At 47.6% G+C, this 25,886-nt stretch overlaps 1 protein-coding gene and 1 long non-coding RNA gene across 3 annotated transcripts; one reads left to right on the forward strand and one right to left on the reverse strand.

Moving 5' to 3' along the window:
• Positions 1-451: 451 nt before the first annotated feature.
• LOC124238299 (uncharacterized) lies at positions 452-4,939 on the reverse strand. Its single transcript, XR_006888276.1, has 3 exons — positions 4,895-4,939; positions 3,436-3,917; positions 452-2,707 (listed from the first exon to the last, which is right to left on the reverse strand). It is a non-coding gene; the product is annotated as an uncharacterized LOC124238299 (long non-coding RNA).
• Positions 4,940-5,147: 208 nt separating this feature from the next.
• NIFK (nucleolar protein interacting with the FHA domain of MKI67) lies at positions 5,148-15,893 on the forward strand. Of its 2 annotated transcripts, none has more exons than XM_046659467.1 (7): positions 5,148-5,305; positions 6,235-6,372; positions 11,154-11,262; positions 13,026-13,237; positions 14,572-14,634; positions 14,770-14,829; positions 15,334-15,893. In XM_046659467.1, exons 1-7 carry the CDS (start codon positions 5,201-5,203, stop codon positions 15,520-15,522), a joined length of 876 nt encoding a protein of 291 aa, XP_046515423.1. In that variant the 5' UTR covers positions 5,148-5,200; the 3' UTR covers positions 15,523-15,893. The 2 variants fall into 2 exon arrangements, with proteins under 2 accessions (XP_046515423.1, XP_046515424.1); XM_046659468.1 differs by having other exon boundaries at positions 14,773-14,829.
• The last annotated feature ends 9,993 nt before the right edge of the window (positions 15,894-25,886 follow it).

Below are 25,886 nucleotides of genomic sequence, written 5' to 3' on the forward strand. Positions count from 1 at the left end.
TTTTTCTTATGTATCTTGAAATTCCTCTTGAGAATTCTCTGTTTTTTTACACATCTTTCTGTTAAAGTTTTTGTCTTTCTCTTATTCATTTCTAATAAACTTTGTCACTTAAAAATTAATATTTTCTCACTTTACAATTTTTAAAATAACTTTTGAAATGAAGACATTGTTAATGTGATTTTATTTGTCAAATGGACATGCCATGTTTACTAACCCAGTTAGTCCCTTATCACAGGCTATTTTGGTTGGTTCAAATTCTTTCTTTTATAAATAGCATTGTGATGAAAGTCTTTGTAAGCCCTTATCAGAATTTAAGATCATTTCTTTTCTTTTTTTTTTTTAAAGATTTTATTTTTTTCCTTTTTCTCCCCAAAGCCCCTGGTACATAGTTGTATATTCTTCGTTGTGGGTCCTTCTAGTTGTGGCATGTGGGATGCTGCCTCAGCTTGGTTTGATGAGCAGTGCCATGTCTGTGCCCAGGATTTGAACCAAAGAAACACTGGGCTGCCTGCAGCAGAGCGCGTGAACTTAACCACTCGGCCACAGGGCCAGCCCCTAAGATCATTTCTTTTGATAGGTCCTATTTATAAAGTTCTTGACATGTTTTGCCAAATCACTGTGCAGACAGGTTGAACTCATTTCTACTCCCCTGCCCACCACGGCCAGAAGGAGCCAACTTGACTGCACTCTCCCCGATGTGAATGTTAACACTGCGGACGTTCTGGGCTAATTTAAGGGTGAAATTATACCTCATTTAATAATAGCACAGAAGAATATGTAATGAGTCGTGCATTTCTGCAAGCTTCCTTGGAGGGCAAGAGGGGATGGAAAGAGAATACTGGCTGGGAGTTGTGGCCTGCAGTCTGAGAACAGGAGAAAGGAATAAGGGAGTCAGAGGGAAGAGGGAGAAAAGGGAGCCTGACCTCGGGCTGTGCCTCATTTGTTTTCCTCACGGCTTCAGGACATGAGGCCCTGAATGGTCTATAGACTGAATTTTCAGTTTGTCAGCTCACATTTACTGAGGCTGCACTTTTGAGGCTAGTGACACAGATGAGTTTCTCTCCACTTCTTCCTCTGGAATTGCCCCTTTCGGGCCCGTCCCCCAAAACCCCTGTGACTGAGTAAGGGGCAGCTGGGCAGGGCCAAGCAGGCTGACTTATAGCGGGACCCACTAGCTGGGGTAGCACGTTGGATGACCCCACGGGGACCAGGCAGGGAGGAGAACAGGGCAGGGGGAAGGCGGGCAGGGTCTGCTGTGTCCCTTCTCCTGCCAGCCCTCAGCCCCACCCCACAGAGCGCTCTCCTCCTAAGGCCCAGCTCCCTGGACACAGCACACCCTGCTGCTTGCCCAGCGCTGCCGCCCACCCCACCTCATATCCCAGCCACCAGCCCTCACCATGCTGGACCCCTAGCAGGTGCTCCAGCCCATAGATGGTGACGGTGGCACCACGGGAAAGACATGCCGTCATTCCACCCCAGCAGAGGGGTAGCATGGGAGGTCAGCGGGAGAAAAGGAAGGGAAAGACCTGCAGTGGGCACACTCAGCAGTCCACTCAGGGCTACATGGCAGTGCCCGGAGGCATTCTAGGGTGCCACTGGCATCGAGTGCTGGGGAGTGGGGTACCAGGGTGGTGTGTACGGGACAGTCCAGCTCAGTGAAGAACTGTCCCACCCAAGGTGTCAGTAGCTTCCCCCTCTCCATGTAAAAATAGAAACAAGGAAGGGAGGGAAGCAGAAAAGGAAGGAAAGAAGAAGGAGGAAGAGGAAAGATAAGGAAGGACAAAAAAACACATCCCCAGCCTGCCACGTGGTCAGGAGGAAGGCCACCTGCCTGTCTGATCATTAGTAGTGTTGCTGCTGCCACTAAGGAGTGAGGACTCCCTCCAAGGAGACCTTGACAATTGCTCCACCCAAACCCTTCTTCAGGGATGAGAGAACTGAGGCCCACCCGGAGAGAGGGAGGGTCTCCCCCAGGCCCGTGGCCGGGCGGTAATGCGTCTCTGGACTCTCTGACCAGGATGCCACATCAACTCCTGTGACCACCTGTCCAGGTCCCAGAGTGACCTGTGGGCCCTGGGCAGCAGAGGCCCAGCAGAATGAGATGTTACCCAGCAGGGCCAGGGCGAACGTCAATGGAAATCACTGTTGACTGAGAGAGACTGACCAAGGCTCAGAACGGGGAGTCGGAAGCAGGTCCAGTCTGGGCTGCAGTGGGGATCCAGGGGCTGAGACTCTGTCCCCACTTAAGGGCTGACTTCTATGGTCTGGCGAAGGGCTCAGGAGGGGGTGGCCTGGCATCCTTCTGCGAACATCCAGCAGTTCCTCCAGCACCTGGCCCTAACAGGTAGCTCCCAAGAGCCAAGCCAGGGCCAGGCCCAGTGTCATCCCCAGGAAAACCCTTCAGGCTGCACCCATCATGGTGCCAGATTGTTTCCTGGGGCTGCCATTACAAATTACCACACACAAACTAGAGGGGCTTACGGACAACAGAACCATTCTCACAGTTCTGGAGACTAGAAATCCAAATTCAAGATGTCGGCAGGGCCATTCTCTCTCTGAAGGCTCCGGGGAAGAATACTTCTTTGCCTCTTCCCAGCTTCTGGTGGTTACCAGCAATCCTTGGCGTTCCTTAGCTTGCAAGTGCCTCACTCCCATCTCTGCCTTGATCATCACTGTGCGTTCTCCATGTATGTGTGTCCAAATTTCCCTGTTTTTATAAGGACAGTAATCATTGGATTAGGGCCCACCCTATGCCAGCATGACGTCATCTTAACTCATTTATATCTGCAAAGGCTCTGTTTCCATCACATGTGCCAGGGTTAAGACTTGAACATATCTTTAAGGGGGACACAATTCAACCCAGTACAGTGATCACTTCCCCAAATCCCTACTCCTGCTACTCAAAGTGTGGTCCACAGAGCATCAGCCTGACCTGGGAGCTTGTTAGGAACACAGAGGCTGAGGTCCCGCCCCAGACCTAGGAATCAGAACTGACCTTATAACAAGACGGCCAGCAATCTACATGCTCATTCAGTTTTGAGAAGCCTTGGGTCACCACCCCGCTGGGGGAGTAAGGGGGGGCCAGGAATTCATGGAGGCGGTTGGGAAAACTGAAGAGGGGATCTCCCAGAAGAGAACCGTCACTTTGCTGTCTTCCCTTCTCCATTCCTCCCTTCTCCTCTCCTCCTGAGGAGCTATGAGATACGTCAGGTTTCTTCCTTATGACAAGGGGAGTGTTCACACACACACACACCCTGCCCCAAGGGAGAGGAGCCCAGAGCTTGTTCAGCGTCCCCTGGACTTTGGGAGATACAGGGACCAGTAACTGACTCATACATCAAACATCTAAGTTTGCCCAGCCAGGAGGCCTGCCCTGTTGCCATGCAAAGAGGAAAAGAATCTCCTAAACAGAGATGACAAAGATGTGGCCCTTACCAAAGGAGCAGGATACGGTCAGCTTAGAAAGGCCCTTCCGAGAGGAGCACTTGGACACCAGGCTGTCTTCCCCAGGCGGGTGGAACCACAGGCAGGCTGAGCCATCAGCAGCTGAGTGAGGGAACACCTCAAAAGTGCGCTTGGAGAGAGCCAGCAACCCAGCAGGCGCCACATCTGAAGCTCCCCAGCCACACAGCTCCTGCCAGTCAAGCCCCTTCCTGCCACATCCTTGGTCCTTGCGCGCTCCCCATCTCAATCCTGGAGAAGCTAAAAACAGAAACGGGGGTGCAGGGCAGAAGGTGGAAGCAGCGAGACAGCGCTGACTGTGACTCCTTGAGAGACTTCTCATCTGAGACAGGTCTGGACTCGGGGAGAGGAGACATTTGATAGTAGATTTTGAACACCTGGAAAACGCTTCTATACGCTGATATCTGAGGCGCTCTCCCGGGGAGAGCAGGAACAAGCCCATGAAAGGAGAAGTCCTGAGAAAGAATAAAATTGCGCTCTGCTTGCACTCTCCTGAAAACCCAGCTTATTCATGAAAACGCAGTTGTAAAAGGGCATTTAACAGGAAGAGCTGACCTCAGCCACAGGGCCCCAGAGGGCTCCCTGACAGGTGACAGTCTGAGCCCCGGGGGTGACCGGGGTGAGGCAGGCAAAGGCAGGCAAGTCCCTCCCAGAGGAAGCAGCTGCCCTCACTGCACAATCCCCCCCACGCCACTCCCCCCTACAGACTTCCCAGCCACTCTTCCCCACGGACACCTGGGCGCCGGCCAAACTCTGCCCTCATTGGTTGCAGAACGCCTGCCACCACTGTCCCCAGCCCAGCGCTGCTCTAACCTGTCCCCCTGCTTCCTCTGCTGTCCCCCTCCCACCCTCACTGGAGCAGTGTTTGAAAGGTACAAACAGCCACAGCCATGCTTAAAACCGTCACATCCCCTGCATTTACAACAACACGCAAGCCCTGGAGCTCCAGCCTGCCCCCTTGCCCATCCCCTCACACACTGAGCTCCTGCCACGCTGGCCGATTCCTTCTTTCCAGCCCTAAGGACTCTGTACGCGCTGTCCCTCTTGCCGGCCCGGTGGGCTTCTAGGTCTTCACACGCGGCTCCTTCCAGCCTTCAGGCCTCAGGGCAGATGCCTCCTCCTCCAGGAGGCCCTCCTTGGTCACCAGTGTGCCTCTCCCCCATGGGGCTCCTATGTCTCTGATTACGCCAATCCCACCCTCAAACGTCCTTTATCCACCCCCTTCCCCCTCCCCCCGAATCTGTAAGTTCCCTAAAGGACAGCAGCAGAGGGACACAAAGTAAGGGCTCAAAAATAAGTGAGTGAAAGAAGGAAAATAAAAAAGAATGAAAGAATGGTTAGCAAGACTTCCAAACTACGAGTATCATTGGGATTTCTTTTTAAACTCCCCCCTTGAAATTGGCTGGCCACAAAGTGGGCGTGAACGAGTTACCTTCTGCCATCTTAGGCAGGTGGCACGCGTCAGAGAGAGGCCAAGCTGCGCCCGGCCAGCAGAGGGCGCCCGAGCTCGCCCCGGCCCCGCCCCGCGCGCCGCACCCCACGCCGCCCGCCGCACGCCCCGCCCTCGGCCCTGTCCCCCACCGCACGCCCCGCCGCACACGCCCCCGGCCCCGCCCCCGACGCACGCCCCGCCCCCGCGCCCCATTGCGCCCCGCCCCGCCTCACTTCCGCTTGGAGAGCGGAGGGCCCGGCACTTCCGGCGCGCCGCGTGGAGCTCGGCGGCCTCTGCGCTTGCAGCATGGCGGTGTTTGCTGGCCCCGCCAAAAACCTCCTGTCCCTGAATCCACAGGAAGACACCAAGTTCCAGAAGGAGGTGGCGCAGGTTCGCCGGCGCGCAGCCCAGGTGAGCGGCCGCCGCGGGCCGGGCTAGGGCCTTGGGGACGCGCGGCCCAGGGCCGCTCCCTGCCCGGCGCGCGGCGCCCTCCCGCACCCCGCCGCCCCCAGGATCGCCCGGTGGGCGCCGACCTCTCGGGCTTGTAGGCCGGGCCCCGAGACGGGAGGTGACGCTGGTCGGGGGATGGCGATGGGGTTTGCGGCGAGGCCCTAGGATCCTCGTGTGGATTCGGGGAGGCGTGGGGGACGAGAGGAGAAGGAGCCGGCTGCTGGGAAGGGCCCTCTCGGGCCGCGGGGCAGCCCCGGCTTGGAGCTCTCGCGCGGCCGCCTCGACCCCGATCCGGAGGGTTTTTCGGCCTTCCTGGTGGTTTTGGAGTTCTCAAAGGACAGTATTTGTCAAGTCCCCTTTGCCGATTAGGGCCTCTGACATCAAGTTACATTTGCCTTGATTTTTAGCAGAAAATACACGTTTGAAAACTTAAAAGTTCTTGTAATAGGCAAGGGCACGATGACTGAGATGCGGAAAGGTCAGTCGGCCTTGTGAAGTCTCGGAAATTGTTCGGTTGGGTGGGTGCGACCGAAAAGAGATCTGCACACAGAGTTGGAGGGTATGTCGTGTGGCGTTCTGCGGCCTGAAGGTTCAATTTAAGATAGTGCGTTCAAGGGCTGACTTGCTTCTCCCTTGAGTCAACGTACAGTTACTGAGCGTCAACCTCGGGCTGGGGGCTGGGACGCAGGCTGTGGAGACAATCTGCTGTGACGATTGTCCTCGTAGGGGAAGAGATTAAACAGCTAACTCTTTAGTTACTGCTCTGCCAAGTGGAAGTACAGGGTAGGTTCTTGATCTCTTGTCTTGGACTGAGAGCGGAGGGGTGGCAAGTTTTGCTGCAATGTGATTTTTTTATTAAAAAAATATTTATCTGGTCTTTCTGTCTTCAGCGACAGGAGAAAAAAAAACTCACTCCTGGAGTAATCTATGTGGGCCACCTACCTCCAGCGCTTTACGAAACCCAGATCAAAGCATATTTCTCACAGTTTGGCACTGTTACAAGATTTAGACTGTCCAGAAGTAAAAAGGTAAGATTTTGGTGTTGAGTTTAGATTTTCTTCTTCAAAAGGGTAGCATCTTTGATAGTTGAGAGGATGTCCACATTCTACTGCTTATCACACTTCACTCTAGAAAGGGGAAGTGGATGAGGTTTAGAACCTGAAACACCCACAAAAGCAAAATCAGTATTACTCTAAGTGTTTGCTTTACTGTTAAAAAATAAAATAAAAAAGCGGCATAGTGGTTAAGTTTGGCATGTTTCGATTGGGCAGCCCAGGTTTGTGGGTTCGGATCCTTGCACAGACCTACACCACTCATCAGCAGTGCTGCAGCGGCATCCCGCATACAAAATAGAGAAACACTGGCACAGATGTTAGCTCAGGGCAAGTCTTCCTCGAGAGGGGAGGGGAAAAGGTGATTGCCTCAAATCCTCAGGTTAAATTGGCAGTCCTAGTAAATGAATCATATTTATCCTGTGGCTACTCAGCTAGGTGTATGTGAGCTTCAGTTTGAGGAGCAGGTTCATACATCTTCTTGTATTAGCCTCTGGTGTGGGCACCCCTACTGTAGCAAAGGTTGTAAGTGAAGAGTTACGGATAAGGACCCTGGAGCCAGGCTACCTAGGCTTGGGGTCTGGCTCCACAGGTTACTAGTTGTATGACCTTGCACAGTTATTTCACCCCTGCATGCTTCAGTTTTCTGGTTTGTAAGATATGAGTACCATAGCACCGACCTCCTAGGAGTGTCTTATGACAGATTAAACACGAGGTGATGAATGTAAGGTTCTCAGAACAAGCCTAATGCACACAGTAAGCTGTATGAATGTGATTGTTCTGTTACCCCGGCCTCCTAGTAAACAAAGATCTATGTGGTTTGTTTGAGTGAGAGACGAGTGGCCCGCTTTGTTCCTGCACACATACACTTCTATTGGTTGTAACTGTAGTCCTCTCATTGTTGGAATCTCAGGGTTTTCGATACAGTTTTTCCGCATTTTCCCACTTGAGTTATAAAAGATCAAAGTTAAATTTTATATTTGATTTGGCGTCTGAGGGGATAAGGTATGCATCTATCATCTGCCTGTTGTCATAAAACCTCAGGTATTAAATTTTGTCAAAGCAACATGTCAACGTTAAAGGGAATTTTAAATTTAAAGTGACCTGGCATTTTTTCCAACCTAACCAAAGTAACATATTTTCTTTGTATTCCGTCCATTTTTTTTCCATTTTCGTATTTGTAATGGTTTCTTATTAGATGGGTGAGATATTTCAAACCTCCTAAAGTCTACTAGAGAGTGATTTAGTGACTGTTCAGGTATCTGCCATTTGCCTTTATCAGATGTCAGCTTGATCTTGTATTTGTTCCAGATCTTTGTTCTTTAAGAAATTGATTATAGGTGGACTTGAGGTCCCTTTTGTACCCTTCCCCAATCCTCTGCACCTTCTCCCCATGCCCAGGGAATTACAGTTCATGAGTTCAATGTTTTTCATTGCTATGTGTGTTTTTAAATGTTTACTGTGTGTTCATGTATCAGAATACATTGTACAGGGGCCCGCCCAGTGGTATAGTGGTTAAGTTCGCCCACTCCCCTTAGGCAGCCCAGGGTTCACAGGTTCAGATTCCAGGCACAGACCCACACACATCAAGCCATGCTGTGGCAGCATCCCACATACAAAATAGAGGAAGATTGGCATAGATGTTAGCACAGGGCCAATCTTGCTCACCAAAAAAAATATGTGTATATACATTGTACAATATTGTTTTAAACTTATATATTTATCATTCTGCAGCTTAGTTTTTCATTCAACAGTCTGTTTTGAGCTTTATTGATGTAACTCTAGTACATTGATTGCCACTGCTGTGTCCTTTGCTTGAATATACTAAAGTTTATTTATCCACCTTTCTATTGAACATGAGAGATTTTTTATAATTTTTCACTCTCATAGGTGAAGTTGCCAGGAACATTCTTTGTGCAGGTGTAGGCAAGTTTCTCTAGAATAATATTTTTCGGACTTTTGACCCACAAGAAGTTTTACAGCACAAGCCAGCACACACATACAGAATGTAAAGGTAACTGAAATAAAAGTCACGTGAGATAATACTTAACCTTTCTATGTGGTCTTTTAAAAATACATTTCTGACCTACTAAAGTGATTTTGTTTCCTCTAAAAGGTCAAACTCTGAGTTTGAAAACTGCTGTTTTGCAGCGTATCCTCAGCATCACTGGGTCGCAGATGGTCATGGTTTTGCATCTGCCTCTTTGGGAGGTTGAGCACCATTAGGTGTTGACCGGCCTTGGGATTTCCCTCTTCTGTGAATTGCCTGTTCATATCTTTTGCCCTTTTTTAGTATTGTCTTTTTCAGAAACTCTTTTTCTCCTGCCTTTTGTGGGACATTATTTTGTAAATGTTTTCCCATATTGCAGTGTAGTCATTGTTCCCCCCCAGGTTTGTATTTTGACACTGTTCAAATCTACAGAGAAGTAGGAGGAACGGTGTCATGAGCACCCCTGCCCCTCACCTGGATGCACCCGCATCAGCATCCTGACACTTAGTTTCATCTCTCTCCGTATCTGTAAAATGTGCCCACTCTGAACCTTTTGAACAAAGTGGCAGTCATACTACTTTCTAAATACTTCATCATAAATCTGCTAAGAATAAGGACGTCCTCCTACATAGCCACAATATAATGATCTATATTATGTATGTATATAGAGTACTGTCCATCTTTACACATCCCTAATAGTTTCCGAAATGTCTAGCTATTGTTTTCCCTACCCGTCTGGAATCCGATCAGAGTTCGTCCATAACTATTTCTTGTTGTAGCTCTTCGGTCTATCTAAGAACAGTGTCCTTGTCTGCTTGGGTTTTTTTCCTTGATATTGGCTTTTTTGAAGAGTTTGGGCCAGTTGTCTTGTGGAAGGCCTGCTCCTTGAGCAGGTGCACTAAGATTCACCATTTCCAGCATCGTTACATAGTAAAGCTACCACCTTTCTACTCAGCTCAGTTTTTACTGTTTGGTTGGTATTTCCAACATCCTTCTGGAATTACTAAAGATTTTTTTGTTATTGTTTTGGGGCACGTGATGTGTATTTTTAAGTTACTTTTTAGAAGGTTTACAGTCTGATACATTAAGTTGGATTTCACAGTGGCTCTCTCTTCCACTCCACCATTTTTCCCCTCCCTGTCAAGAGCTTGGATTGTAAAAGTATTTTCAAACGTTTAAATTTTTACCAGAATCCTCCTGTAGCGGATAACTACTCTGAGACTCAAAGAGTTGTGGGCGTGTCCAGGTTGCTGGTTGGTGGCACAGAAGTGAGCTAGAAGTGAGCCTCCTGACTCCCGCTCTCTTAAGCTGTGCACCTTTCAGTGGTTTCTTAATTTCCAGCATCACGTCACCAATCTTGATCCATATCCAAAAATAGATTGTTTAATGCAAGATTGTAAAATATTTCTAGTTGTTGTCACTCATAATTGGACCTGTAGAAGAGGAAGAATTCCTTTTTCTATTGCCCTCCTCAGTTCTCTGGCTGGGATCGTGTAAGCTGGACTGACTGCAGACAGATTAGCAAGAGTAAAATGAACAGAAGTACGCTTCCACGTGGGAGCGCTCGGGGATGCATAGCCCAAAGGGTTGGTGAGAGCCTGGCCTGTGTAGCCTCTTAGCAGAGGGACAGTGCGTTTTTGGAGAAATGACAAGACGCAGGCAAAGAGCTTTGAGTTTGTAGGGCTGCAAATTGTGGGAGGCAAACGTACGGAAACCAATGGTAGGTAGAGTCTAGTGAGTTGAGTTTGTTACGTAGGTCCCTCTGACGTCTGTCTTTCTGGTGGAGAGGAGGGAAGGCGTTTTTGTAGGTTGATGTCCTGCTTTTGGGCAAATAGGGTAAGAGGAGAGAGCTTTTCTTGTATCTGCTTCTCAAAAGCTCAGAATAATCCATCATCAGGTGGCAGATAAGGAGGGCATATCCTGCCACCCGGCACTGACGTTTCCCGAGTACCTGACAGATGCCCTTCGGAGTGCTGTGGGTTATTTCATGGCAGCCCTGTGAGAGTGGTTGTTTCGTCCCTAGTTTATAGAGTGAAAAACTGAAGTGTAAACGTTACTTATCCAAGTAAGTGTCAGAGCCAGGGTGGAACCTGGACGTTCAGGCTCCAGAACCCAAACTCTTGTTACTAAGACAGGGGAGAAATCTGCTTTCTGTTGGGGCTCAGAGGCCAGGAGCCCGGGATGCGCATTCCAGAGGACGAGGCCTCTTCCTTTGCTGCCGCACCGCCCCCCCCCCCCCCCCCCCGCCCCCCCGCTGTGAGGACAGCCTATCCTAGTGAACCGGAGTGTGAATGCAGGATTTTAGTGATGAGCTTGGAGACGTGAGGAGGTGGTTTCTTTTCAGGTGTTAGATATGAAGAGGGAATTCTATTACCTGCATTCTCTGAAGCATCACACTGTCTTCTGGGTATGGTTAATACGTGAGTAGTATGCCTACAATGAGGTCAATAATGAGGAAAGGACCATCGGGACCTACCACCTTTCCTGTGTGTGATGGTATTGCTATTGCGAACATTCCAGATGCAGTAATGTGTTTATCACAGGTAGTCAGAATCCCAGGACTACCTCCAGATCTGGCCTGTTCAGGTTATTTTACATCTCTTCATTTCCCATAAGAGTCCCCACGCTATGTGAGTTGCCGTTGGAATTAAGGGTGCCTGGTGTTTCGACAGTGAGGCTGCTGTACGTTAAGTTAATGCATTTTAGGAGTTTATTGAAGCCTTAGAATATAACTGCTCTACTTTTTGTGGTGCATTTTCCGTTGCAGACTGGGAATAGCAAAGGCTATGCCTTCCTGGAGTTTGAATCTGAAGATGTTGCCAAAATTGCTGCTGAAACAATGAACAACTACCTTTTTGGTGAAAGGCTCTTGAAGTGTGAGTGTTCTCCTCTTGCCTGTAGGTTGCATGGGTGCCTGCTGCTGACAGGGGCGGTGGTGTGACGGGCCCGTGGCTTAGCTACATGCACGTCACATTTCATCCCTGGGTGATTCTCTTAAGGAATGCTGCAAGGATTTAAGTGCATTTTGCAGACAGATTCTCATTGGAATTTTAAAATCTTCGAGAGTGAGAGCTGTTTCTGTGCTGAGATGGAGTTGGGACAAGTTGCTTGAGGAGTACATAGGGAGAACAGCTGACCCACCTCCAGTGGGATGTGGAAAGCTTCCCCGAGCAAGTATCACTTAGGTTGAAACCTGAAGGTTAAACAGGAGTGAGCCAAGGGGAGGGCCTAGGAGTGAAGGTTGAGACCGTTCCTGGCTGAGGGGACAGCAGATGCAAAACCCGAGGTGACTGACGGTACTTGCCTCTGCAGGAATGTAAGACCAGCAAGAGATGCGAGAGATGAATAGAAGACATGAGAGGAGGTCAGGTCGTTGAGGGTTATAAGGGTGGGAGTTTAGACTGTATCCCAAGGGCAGGGGGAAACCATTGGTGGGTCCTAGGTAGGATAACGCAAAAGGTAAAGGATCACATTTCAAAGCTCGGTGATGTTTCCACAAGCAAGGCCCTAAAGAGTAGAGGAGAAGTTCACCTGCCAAAAGTAGAGCCGCCGGCGTGGCATTCCCGGAACATCCCTGTCTGGAGCTCCTGCCCTCTGGAGGGAGCTCAGTTCCCGGCCTCCCTCTGCTCGTTTTGCAATGTGGCCATGCCGGGTGCCAGGTCACGTGCATCTGCTCAAGCAGCTGACGAACCTGTCAGCGTAGCTTCTCTCTTCTCTTCCTCTTGCTGAGCCCCACGCTGAGTTTCACGCTGAGGTCGTGAAACATTCGCACAATAAAAACATGGCTCTTGCCAGGAGAAAACGGGCCTAGTAGGTGACCTAGAAGGTGTCAGGGGACTGTGTGTCTAAGATCATCGCTGTGCTGTACCTGACTTGAAAGACAGCATAAGAGGTTCTGAACTCTGATATGAGGGAGATTGGCCGCATGGTCATTTTCTTTTGAGTGGAAGTTGTTTATTTTGGAGGTAACCTTAGGAAAATACTTACTAGGGAATAGAGGAGTGCGGCAGAGCGGGGAAGGAAGTCACTAAAGGTGTCTCAGCAGGCAAGTTACTGCCTGGGTGCCTGGGCACCATCCTGCTGACTAACACTGGGAGTCAGACTTATTCCGCCTGACAGGCGCGGGAACTAGGGGCTTATCTACCAGCTCCCTGTCCCTCTCTGGTTGAGGGTTGCTTCCAGGGGTTTGGGCTTGCCTTTGCATGTGGGCCCAGTGTGCTTCCACAGCCAGAAAAGGGCCCTTATGCAGACATGCAGATAACGGCTATGCTGCCTGCGACCTCAAGAGGGGCCCAGGGGATATGAGCTGGGAACTGATCGCCTCTGCTCCAGCGGGTCCCACGTCTGAGTGGGAACCCTGTTAGCTTCAGAAAGCCGAGACTTGATGGCCCCAGGACCCTCCTTTGTACTCCTCACTCTCGCGGTATCCCCGCGCCTGGACCGGTTCCTGCGCGCAGTGGGTCTTGAGGCAACAGTTGCGGACTGTCTGACTGCCCTTTGGGCACCTGCTCTGTTCTTTTAGGCTTCTCCATGTAAATGGGAGATGCATTAGCTTCCTTGTGAGGGGGATGGCGCTGGGGAAATTCTAAAGTTAACATTAAAATCCTCTCCCACTTGTTTGAAAACTTTCTTAATATAGGTCACGTTATACCACCTGAAAAAGTGCATGAAGAACTTTTTCGAGAGTGGCACATGCCCTTTAGGAATCCGTCGTATCCAGCAGTGAAACGATATAACAAGGATCGGACACTTCTTCAGAAGCTACGGATGGAGGAGCGGTTTAAAAAGAAGGAAAAATTACTCAGGAAGAGATTAGCTAAAAAAGGAATTGATTATAATTTCCCTTCATTGGTAAATATTCCTCCTTGAAATGTTTGTGTTTTGGGGGACTGGGCTTTGTGCCTCACTAGTTGTAACATGTTTGTGATTTTTTATATAAAGTATTAGCCCAGGGCTATCCTATACTAGGTTTTGACTGAATTGTTGAAACATTGTCTTGTAGGTTCTTCCTAAGTTTGTAAGAACAGATCCTATCATCTCCATTATACAGAAGAGGGAATTCCTGAAGGGGGATTAGCTGATTTGCAAAACTTTTGTGATGTTCTTAAACTGCTGAAATTAAACCTCTATTTAACTAACTACTATTGAAGGTGTCACTAGCAGAACTAACTGATGATTGGTTTATATGCTATGAGTAAATATCAAGACTGTCGATCATCCTTTTTACATCATTCTAGTTAAAATTTTGTTTCTTGTTCTTTTAAATTGGAAATATTCATAAGTGTATATCAGAATTAGCCAGTAAGCATCAATTCTGTGATGAAATGGCAGGGGTTGAAATATATATAGCAAGCCTGCTTACATGAAGATGAGTTAACACAAATTTTCCTCAGTCCTTATTCCCTTGCTTGTTGAAGAAGGAGACCGTGCCGAATCTCTTCTCCCTCCTTCACGGAAGGAGAGCTACATGTCCCCACCCACAAAACAGGAATGCAGGTCCTTAGGGCGTGGCTGGGCTAGGTGCAGATCCTGTTTCTTTTCTTGGTTAAATCCTGAGATTGTTTTGGGTCTTCCATAGACCCTATCAGATTATCTCCAAAAAGCTGATGAGTTGGTAAGAGATGGCATCCATTCCCAGGTTTGTTAGGCCTTGTCAGCTTATCCAGAAACTAGAAGACTGAGTTACCCTCCTTTGGCCCAGTTCCTGGTTGTTAATTCTTTGCCCAGATCCCAAATACAGTCTTTGACAGTGTGTGTTAGAAGAGCATTCTGTCCCAGTCCTGGGGCCCTGCACCTTGTGGGCCGTTCAGGAGCTGGGACAGTGAAGCTTGGAAACCAGCCTGGAAGCACTGCCTTTCCTGTGGCCCGTCTGGGACTCTGGGAGCAGGACTGCCTCCTCCACAGTCCCGGACTCAGCCAGGGCGGGCCTCCTGCGGGGCCTGCCTTTGCAGAGTCTTCCGAATTTCATCCTCCCACCTCGGGGCTCTGCGCGGCCAGCTCCGGGCTTGGCTCCACTTCAGTCTGCAGCTTCTGCCCGTTCCTCAGGCCGCTCTTCCACTGTCGCACTGAAGATCATTCACTGTGTTTGTGGATTTTGCTTTTTAAATTAAATTAAGGATCTAATGGTAAGTTAAAAAATGTAAATATGTGAGACTGCCAGTTTATAACTTTTATGTTTACTTAAGGTTTTACACACAAAGGAAGAAAATGCTTTGAACACTGATCTTCAGAAATCTACCAAGAGACAGGTAAAATTTTTACTTATATTACATGCCAGATGTTAGAGAAAGATAAATGAGAAAATATGTTCAAGACGACTATGACAAATATGCAAATTGATGAAGTCTTTTAAAATTAATGGAAGAAATTTTATTATTTTTAAGAAGAAGGAAAAAGAGGTTTCGATCACTCCCGACACTCCTGAGAAGACTGTGGATAGCCAGGTAAAATTTTCTTCAATATTCTGGGAGGTGGCTATTGTAATTTGAAAGAGGAAAAGCAGTTTCTGCTCTGTCATGTTGTTAAAATTTCGAATTTAACCTTCTGACTCTTGGCTAAGTGCTCGCTGGTGACTAAGCCGATACAGAGAGCTCAGCAGAGGTCACCACTGTGAGCTGGCTGCAGTTTTCACCTTCTCCGCAAAGTGCCTGAGTCAGTAGGGAGAAATGAGGCCACTGTTCTCATAAATGTAAGATTTAAGGTTTTCCAACTAATACCCTCTCATGGAGCGTATTGTATTCCAATTGCGAATTTCCGTACCAAGTTCGAGATGCCCCTTAAGTCGTTTATTAGGTGCAGTTGTATTCCCAAAAGATGGAAAAAGGCCTAAAGTCACACGTCATAACTTGTGAAAAAGAAAATAGAGGGGAGGTGCTTGGGGGGTAAGTCACTCATTCTGAATATGTTCCTCCATTTGTGTATTGTAATCTTTTATTTGTTAAATCCAGGGCCCCACTCCAGTTTGTACACCAACATTTTTGGAAAAACGAAAATCTGAAGTGGCTACAATGAAAGATGATGATAAAGATAATGAAATAGTTTTCAAACAGCCCATATCTGGTGTGAAAGAAGAAATACTAGAAACTCGAAAAGCTGCACGTTCATGGAGAAAAAGACGAAGAAAGAGCAGTCAGTGATTCTGAATGTATGAAGTATGATATTTCTTCTGAAAACGTGGTTTTATTGTGAGGGCTGATTCCTCGTGTTTAACTAGACACAGCGGAATGTGTTGACAAGATTTTCGGAGGAAGAACTGTGGGTTCCCGTCAGTGAGGAAAGCGGGCATTCCTCGTGGCTCGCGCATCCTTGCTGCACCTCGGGGTGCACACCAGCTTGCGTAGCTGGGGCCACGCGGCCTCTCTCTCCTGGTCTCTAGTTTTCTTTGCAGATTTTATAACTGTCTTTAGTTACTCTGTCTGGATAGAAGGGTCACCATTAACTGCAGGTTTCAGTGCTAAACTGCAGCCTTTGTTGTCACCGTCAAATAAAGGAAAGGAGTAAAATCTTGCATGCCCGTCTACATGGTTCTCTGTCAGGCCGAGCGCGTTTCCCCCGTGAGGGCACTTTAGGCGTCAACGTTACCTGGTTGACACTGGGAGTGAAGTTATGTGCAGAGTGGGCAGGCAGGGAAGCATCAGTGCAGACTGGTTTACACGGATGTGGTCATTTTTACCAGTGTTAAATGGGGTTTGGTGGGCTGCCATGGATTAACAGCTACCATTTTCCACCACTACCATCTGATGTGGGGTCACATTTCAGGATTCAGACAGTGACCAGCAGATCACCTTTTCTTAATTTCATTTGTGTGCAAGTGGGACTTGGGTGTCTTGAAGTAAGATAGTAGATTTTCGCCTTCTCGGCTATTTTTAAGTTTCTGATGCCCTGGAATGTGGTTATATGAGCTCGTCCAGATTCATTAAAAACACCCATTTCAGCAAACATTTTGTCATCTAACGTTTGTTAAATCTTTACTATGACAAGATACTGAGCTCCATGTTCCAACACAAAGTGCGAACAGTAGGCTTTCAGTGTCCGCAGGAGCAGGTTTTACCTCTGGTGCCTGGCACAGAATTCGTTCAGTGTGTATTTGTTGAATGAACTGCCTCCCTTTTTGAACCATCTCTGAACTTTGTGGATCTGGACACCCCTCTGGCTCCCCTTCTGGGAAAGTGTTGGAAAAGCCTCTCGAGGCAGCCTGTCATGTTCTCTCTCCAGCAGGCACATGCACTCAAACACATAGACGCCTGTGTAGCAAGATGAGCTGACTTCCTCGTTCGCAGCCTGCGCCCACCCCACTTAGGCAGGTACCGTTCATCATCGCCTAATGTGGAGGGGATTTTCTAATACACCCTGGAACTGGCAGGAGGAGATTCCATCTTTAGCATGTCACGGCCATGGATGTTTTTGTAAGACAAAAGCTTGAAGTTACACGATCATAAAGAATATTTTCCTGTGGTCTAGATTAGGATCTTCAGAAGAAAATTCATCAAGGTGTGGGTTTGATTTTCAGATTTTGTAGGGACAACATAAGGCTGGAATCGAGTGGAAGCCCCCTCAGCTGATAAAATACGAAACATTTGCAGTAATAGCAAACGAGGTGTAAAAGGGTACAATTCAAAATTGTACAAACAGTATGACCACAACTACATAAAAACGCATTTTTTAATGGGAGGTAAACATCAAAATAGTAATATGGAAGCATAGTATGTGTTGCTATGACTTATAATTAGAACAAAAGCTGTAAAGGAAAAAAGTAGTTAATCCTCAGAAGGTTCAGTTGGAGCCAGACGTTTCACCAGCTGCGTGTTTGTCATAAGCTGGGGTAGCAAACGAATACGCTTTTGACAGAGTGCAGAGTGAGGCCTTCTGTTGCTGGTGTTACGTGGAATGCAGTGGCCGGAGACTGTCACCCTGGCTGGCTGGCGGTGTGAGATGCAATGGTCCCTGGAATGCAGCAAAGGCCATCTCTTGTTCCCACTGACGTGAGTCAGGGAACGGAAGGCAGCTCCCCTCTGCCCAGGGACCGTGATGCTGACGGCTGCCATCCTCAGCCCAGGAGTGTTACACGTGGAATCGTTCACGCTGCCTGTGGGCAGAAACAGGCACTCTGCCCGAACCTAATGACACCGCGGCTCGTCCTCTGGACCACAGGGTGGCCAACTATCCAGTCCAAGTCCCACTGGCTGCCGGGTTTTGTTTTACATGTTTCAGTGGTTGAAAAATCAAAAAGTAAATTTGATGGCACATGGAAATTATATGCATTGCAGATGTCAGCGTCCATAAGAAAAGGTGCATTGGGATACAGACACGTTTGTGTGCGCACTGTCTGTGGCTGCGTTTGTTCAGCTGTGATAGAGCCCGCATGTCCCCTCGTCTCAGGGCTGCTGCCACTGCCCTACAGACGGCAGTGACGCGGTTTGGGCTTGACATGCTTGGCCACAAGTATCGTGGTACATGAATTCTATGTTTTTATTACCGTTACGTACTCATCACGTCAAAACAAGAACAGGAAGCAGACTTCGATTGTCACACTGAGGCTCACAGTGGAGTGCGGGCTGCACAGTCAGATGGGACAGCATTGTGTCTTGCAGCGACCCTCCACCTGTGCTCACAGAACACGGTCCATGTTGCTGTTCCCAGACTAAGCGCTCATTCCAGCATTCCCAACTCACGGGAAAGCCACAGCCCGGCAGTCAGGATATCTTAGATGGAATACCTCAGCACACGGTTGCTTGACCAAAAAAATGAGAATGAGGACGTAACTAAGGTTTCCAAGTGGCTTATTTGTTCGCTGAGTAAGGAAAGCCATTTACTAATGACGAGGTAATTAAACTGTTTGATTGCAGCCGCTGAAGAAATGTGTCCAGATAAAGTGAACTTTTTAAGGCTTACTAGCTCTTCAGTGAGAACAGCTCCTTGAAGACTGAAGGAAGCAACATCAACAGTCAATTTAAAAACAAGGCAAATGATTTCGAATTTTTTCCAGAAGTCAAAGCCAAGTTTGAAGTGCTAACGTGACCGTCTCGTTCCAGTGTGCCCAGAACCTCTCTGGTTTTAACACTGGAAGTCCCGTGTTCTGGGCACCTCCTCAGTCCCAGGCTAATGGGGATGGTTTGTCACCCTAGAAATGACTGAAGAGTTAGCCTCCATGAATAGTCTGTGTGGAGCAACTATAAGCAAAAATATTTTTAAAGTTGAGAAAAAATTCAGCACAACTTGAGGTGGAATCTTCCAAGATGTGCCACAACCGATGGTGGTAAAAATATGTGTAGGACAGAAGAAGGTTTAGTTAAACAAATGTACAGTTTGAAAATACAAGGTGTTTAAAGCCTGTTCATTGAGTTATTCACCAACAGGTACTTGTCAGAAAATAAGTGAATGTATCGTGTGTTACTGAACCAACAGTGACACTGGTGCACTTCATTTGTTCTCAGGGCTGAGCTGTCATGAGTTCCATGAATTTTCGACAGAAGTAGAAACTAAGAATTCTGACTTGCCCTTCCACACCACAGCTGGATGGCTTAGTGGGGGTGAAGTTCTACTGAGAATTGTGAGTTCAGGGCCAAGGGTAGAAATTTCTGGGTGGGAAGAACGTCTCAGCCATTATTGAACACTGAGTGGCTTTAGAAATTAGCTTTTACTGCAGACTTGAAGTTTCTTAATGAATTTCAGTCAGTGAATTCAATTTAGAATTACAAGTCAAAGCACCACTTCTGTTTGAGACTTATATGTTGCTAAAGTCACTCTGATGACAACTAACACCTGATACAAGAAGTGTCACGCTGCCTTATATACTTGCTGTGCTGTCAAAGTTAAAACAAAGTTAACCACACAGATTCACAGCACATATATTTTCCAGCCTCAAACTCCAGTTGCAGCAGTGTTTTTCAGACCTCGATAGAAGTGCAAAGGAAATTTCCATATTCCAAAACCCATTTAACTGTGGGATTGCAAAGCTCCCACCTATCCTTCAACTAAAGGTGACTAACTGCAGTGTAACGAATAACATGCTGAAAGGCAAACACCAAGGCAAGAAGCTAACACAGTTCTACCAGTGCCTGCCCAGGAAGGCATATACTCAGTTAAAATCACATGTTTGGGAGTCGATACCAGTAGGTGAGAGTTCCGATCTGTATGAAAAGACGTTTGAAAAGATGAAACACATAAAATCTTATTAGAAATCACCATTAAAAATAAACATTTGCAAATGACTTTGATGATTAGAAATACTGACTTCACATCTGCTACAAAAATTAACTCAAAAGCTGTCATTGACCTAAATGTAGAACAGAGAACAAAAAACTTGTAGAAGAAAAATCTTCGCGACCTGGTGTTAGGCAAAGAGTTCCTAGACATGATGTCAAAACCACGATCCATAAAAGAAAAGTTGATCAATTGTACTTAATCAAAATGTAGACCTGCAGGGCTGGCCCGGTGGTGCAGGGGTTAAGTGCCCAGGTTCCGCTTCAGCGGCCCCGGGGTTCACTGGTTCGGTTCCTGGGTGTGGACATGGCACCGCTTGGCACGCCATGCTGTGTCAGGCGTCCCGCATATTAAGTAGAGGAAGATGGGCATGGATGTTAGCTCAGGACCAGTCTTCCTCAAAAAAAAAAAAAAAGAACTTGCTCTTTGGTTAAGACATTAAGAGAATGAAAAGGCAAGGAACAGACTTCATGAAAATATTTTCAAAGAACTTTCTATGCAGAATAGACCTCTCAAAACAGCCCAAATTGTTATAGGGAACCCAACTTCAACCTTCTGACCAAAATGGAAGGTACTATAGACTATTTTCAACCCCTATATTCCCATTAAGGACTCCGGCATGATTTAAGATATGTGATAATAATGAACATTTATTACGTATGTGCAAGTGTCGGATATTGTTGAAGCACTTTAAATATATTCACTCATTTAGTCAAAACAACCCTATGAAGTAGATACTGCCCTTCCTGTCTGAAAGATGAGGAGACTGAAGTCCAGAGAGCTTAAACGACCTGGGCAAAGAAGGTGTATGATGAGCCAGCTGAGCTGACTCGAGCCCTCCAAGTTTCCTTCCAACAGGAGGAGCATGAGGGCTGGATTGTTGGTGGCCGTGGAAAAAAGGGAAGATGCAAAAGCCTTGCACGGACAAGACCTGGTGGCTCTTTGAATTGGAGGCAGAAATGGGGCACTGGGGCAGGCATGGGAGAAGGAGGCAAGTAAGGGTTTCGTCCTTAGGCGCTCAGCTGTGAGACGCAGCAGTCCCCCCTTATCGGCGGGGGAGACGCTCCGAGACCCCCAGCGCATGCCTGAAACCACGGACGGTACTGAACCCGACAAGTGAAAGCAGCACGACACTACGTGGCAATAGATTCCAGGCACTAAAATCTACAGTCAACTCCTCTCACTTAGAAATTGGCAAAAATGCAGAATTATTAAAGATTTATACCCTAATGTTAACGTATTTTTTTAAAAAGACCTCCCAGAGAAGCATCATTTTATGCGCACACAGCACCAATTTCTAGACAACTGGAGGGCGGGAATTGCCACCATGAAATGACTCAAGCAATGGAGTGCTTACTAACCTCCTCTGGGTAATTGGTTATTCTTTTTTTTTTTTAAAGATTGGCACCTGAGCTAACAACTGTTGCCAATCTTCTTTTTTTTTTCTGCTTTTTCTCCCCGAATCCCCCCAGTACATAGTTGTATATTTTAGTCGTGGGTCCTTCTAGTTGTGGCATTTGGGACGCCACCTCAACGTGGCCTGATGAGTGGTGCCATGTCCACGCCCATGATCCGAACCAGCAAAACCCCGGGCTGCTGAAGCGGAACGTGTGAACTTAACCACTTGGCCAACCGGGCCGACCCTGGTTATTCTTGAACACTGTCTTTGCCAAAGGATTTCAGATCACCAGCAAGGCAACGTCCCGATGACATGAACCATGAACGTCTTTGGCTTATGGAATTGCATGTAGTTGTGAATAAATATAACTTAGGTTAATTGGGCAACAATTATGAGCAAATCGTTTTGTAATTTGGTGTTCCCCAGTCTATATTAGAATTTGGTGGCTCTATTTAAAAAGAAAATGTCATGCACGAGAGCTTTGCTTTCCTACCTTAATCCCTCTAAACCCAATCTTTAGCCCTGGTGTTCAGAGTCTTTCCTATTTTCCGTTCTTTGTGCTCATTTCGGTTTTATTTTTCACTCATGAGGCCTGAATTATAAGCACCAAGAGAACACTGGACTTAGAATTTGGGGCATTTTTCTACTTCAGTTAGTAAATCTTAACATTTGGAATTCTTTTTCAAGTTATATCTAGGTGATACATTTCTGGCCTTTTTCCTCTCAAAAACAAACAAAAACAAAAAACATAACTGTTGGGGAAGTTAGGGCTTAACTTGGGTCAGGAGTTAATGTCCCATTGATCCAATTAGGGAACGTTTCACATACCCATCTACAAACTTCTCCTGTTCCGGGAACCCATCTGCTTTATAATTATGTTGCTTACCACACACCTCAGTGGTCTGCTCACTTCTATTTGTACTAACAGAAAGAAGGAAATGAACTTGCAGTGGTATTACGGAAGTTACTGTTCTGTGCTGGTAAGTGGCCAATTTTAGAATCTCTCCTGTTATAAATAAATGCTGTCAACTCCAAGATGGCCAGGAAAAGAAAGTCAGACATTTGACACTTGCCAGAGTTTCCGTAGCAAATGTGCCATGAGCAATACTGTTGCCTCCGGCAGCGTCACTCACAGGTTCTGTGACCTGACGATTCCAAGGGGAAGTGCTGTAGCCTCAGTTTGGGTCAAATCAGGACTTTTGCAAGAGGAACCAAGGAACGGACCCTAATTATCTGTCCAAAAAAGAAACTATTCAGGGGCTGGCCCGGTGGCACAGCGGTTAAGTGTGCACGTCCCGCTTCTCAGTGGCCCAGGTTTCGAGGGTTCGGATCCTGGGTGCGGACATGGCACCGCTTGGCACGCCATGCTGTGGTAGGCGTCCCACATATAAAGTAGAGGAAGATGGGCATGGGTGTTAGCTCAGGGCCAGTCTTCCTCAGGAAAAAAAAGAGGAGGATTGGCAGTAGTTAGCTCAGGGCTAATCTTCCTCAAAAAAAAAAAACAAAAAAGAAACTATTCAGATGCACTTTGGCAGTGATACAGGGCAATCACAGGCGATTTTTCTCTTCTGAAGGAATATCTATTTTTCCTCTATTTCTGCTTTAACTCCTAGCTAGAAGATAAATATGACTTTTTTCTAATTCACTTTTTAAAAAAATCCCTGCTGAGGCATGCCTGGCATAATAAAAATGCAAACAAATAGTTTAGTAAATGCAAATTGTGTAACTGTTTCCTCCCTTGCAAATTTGTGCTTAGCCAGTTATCTGATTTGACGTTAGCATAGAACCAGCCACACAAAGGCGTAAGTTACTCATTTGCTCATAATTTATAATTTTCTGGTGACTTTCCTTTTTTAAATTTAATGTATTGCATGAATAAGTAGTAGATGCAAAAGGTAAAAAGTTCAAATGGCTCCACGAGGCATGCGGTGAAAAGCCAGTCTGTGTGCACATGTGGCTCGCTCTGCTCCAGCCCCGCCGCGTCGCTCGACTGCAGGAGGGCGCGCCCTCCCGGAGCCCTGCGGCCTCTTCGCCCAGCTCCTCAGCCGGGGAGGCCGCCCCCTCAGAAAGCACTTGCTGCCCATCACCAGAATAAAGAGACCCCGTTGGTTCCCCCCATTATCTGTCTACTCACTTCTGATGTACTGTGTCCCCACCCTACACCCCCACATTTTAAAGGGCAGGAGCTTTGTCTTGTTCAGAGTTATATCCCGGGGACTGAGACAAAGCCCAGGGATTAATCCATACAAAACGTACTTGTGGGTGCCTGCCCTGTGTCAGGCGCAGGGGACGAGCAGTAAGCAACACCGGTGGAAGTCCCTGCCCTCATACAGCTCACCTTCTAGTGTAGCAAGACAAGCAATTACCAAAGAAGGAAAGGAAATATTCAGTATGGCAGAGAGTGGTAAGTTCTGTGAAGAAAAATAAAACAAGAAAACGGGGTAGGGACTCCTAGGGGTGGAAGCGGGGCTCCCATGTTCAGTGCGTGGTCAGGAAGGCCTCACCTTGAAGGTGACATCTGAGCAGAGATCCCTTAAGGAGGGGTGAGTCGTGCAGAGATCTTGGAGGAAGAGCTTTCTAGGCAGCGGAAACAGTAGGTGCAAAGGCCCAGAGGTAGCAGCAGGCGTGGTTACTCCAGAAACAGCGAGGAGATCAATGTAGCTGGAGCAGAGTTGGGAAGGGGAGAAGTGGCAGGCGATGAGGTCTTCAGCAAAGAGGGAGGAAAGTCAAGAGATGCCAGATGGGGCAGCACCATGGAGGCCATTGTTAACTGTGGGCTTGGACTGTGAGTGAGGTGGGAGCACTGGGGGACTTACCTCTAAAAGGCTCATTACTGCCCTGGAACAGACTGTGCAGACACAGCAGGAAGTTGGTGCCGTTGCAGTAAGCCGGTGGGCGTTCATGGTGGGTTGGCCCAGGGTGACAAGAACAAAGGAGATGAGAAGTGCTGGCATTTTGGATTATTCTGAAGGTGGCCAACAAGATTTGCTGGTGATTTTGATATGGACGTGACAGAAAAAAGAGACGTCAAGTTTGACCCCAAGAATTTTGACCTGAGCAACTGGAAGAACAGAGCTGCATTAAGGGAGATGAGGAAGACTGTGGGCAGATGTCTGAAGGAAGGTGGAGGTCAGGGGTTACGGTTTAGACATAGAGAGTTTGAGGTGCCCGTTTGACATCCAGGTGGAGGTCAAGTGTGCGGCTGGACATACAAGGCTGAAGTCCAGCAGAGAGTTCTGAGCTGGAGGCACACATTCGGGTGACAGCCATGAGACTAACTGAGAGGGCAAAGGAGCTAGGGCCCTGGAGCATTCTGTGTGTAGAGGTCAGGGCAACGAGCAGGAACCAGCAGAAGAAGGAGACATCGGTGGGAGGAAAGCCAGGGTGGAGGGTCCCGGAGTCAAGCGAACAGAGTCTTATCAAGGGGAGACAGTGATCACCTGGGTCCCCTGCTGCTGGAAGGGTCAAGGGAGATGCAGTGAGATGAAGCCGAGGAAGGGCCACTGAACTTAGCAATGTGGCGAGGACCTTGCAAAGGATGCCTAGCTTGTTTCCAGCCCTGAAATTCTGAATTATCCTTTCGGTTTATACAAGTTATCAAATTTTGAATGAAACAACTAAGTAAAGAAGGAAGAGTGAAATCAGGCTAACGTGGTCCCCTTGTCAGAGGTAGCCTGATGCCTCCGTACACTAGAGCGAGGATGGGAGCATGAGCCCTCCCTGCCCCCGAAGCTCCTGGTTCCCCGGGACATCAACTCTGCTTAGAGACTCTGGCTTTAGACTGAGTCAGGCTTCAAGCCCAGTTTAGCTGAGCTCCCACATCTTTCTCCCCATTACAGTTTTCTTTCTTTTTAGAGCAGGATGTCTTCAGCACCAAAACTTCTGGAAGTTACAAATCAGTTTCTTTCTTCATCTTTGGCTCTGCTTTAGAAAAATCTGACACTGTCCTAGGGGATGTTCTTTTTTTTCCCCCCAATTATTTTAGTGCTGCTGATTGATCTGAAAAGCATCATTTCTCTAATCAATAATTATATATTTGAGAAATTCACGGACAGGTTAAGAAGGAGGATCCCATTGGAGGGGACAAGGCAACAAGGGCTCAGGCTCATAGAAGATTGCAATCTTGCTGATTTTTAGGGAGCCTGCCTCAAACTTCTCCTGTGATGCTCAGCACCCAAGTTTTTGTAACATAAATGATTCCTCCTATTGGGGTCCTTGGCCTGCTCTTAACCATGCATCCTGGATCTGTCCTCGGCCCTTCTTCTTACTCTCCCTTGGTGAGTTCTCTCTCTGTGCCGTGACTCTGACCACAGACAGTCATCGACGGTGTATTGGAGTTTAATGGGCAGAGTGCTTTCTTTCTCAATGGTGCATAAAATAACGGAGTGTCCTACAGTCCACAGGCGTCTCAGATTCAATGAACTCTGATACTGGCCATGTGCAGACTGTCCCTGCTGGGCACCTTCATGGCTGTAGGTGTCCCTTCTGTGTGCCCACGGCTCTCTGCTTATCTCTACCTCTTATCTTAGCTCCCAGCACACCATTTTTTCCAATCAATATTGGCTACTTATTATTTTCTTATTTCCTCTATTTATACGATGGAAGTATTTCTCAGTAACTCATTTTCCTTTTTTGGAAACGGTACTCTGTAAACCAAAGGCATTGCCATTCATTTCTTTTCTCACTTGGTTAATTTGTCCCCTCCCAGGAGACGAAATCGACATGTATCACGTACATCCTGGGCCCCAGCAGTGGAGGAGGCAGGAGGCCTGGGGAGGAATTTGGGATCTGGGTCCTCTTCTGGCTCTGCAGGAACTTGCTGGCCTGCCGTGGTCCAGCCCCTTCCCCTCTAAGTGTTCCCATCAGGGGAAGAAGGCACTGAATTAGCTGGTCTCTGAG

The sequence above is a fragment of the Equus quagga genome, chromosome 4, assembly GCF_021613505.1.
Source record: "Equus quagga isolate Etosha38 chromosome 4, UCLA_HA_Equagga_1.0, whole genome shotgun sequence".
Classification (NCBI taxonomy): Eukaryota; Metazoa; Chordata; class Mammalia; order Perissodactyla; family Equidae; genus Equus; species Equus quagga.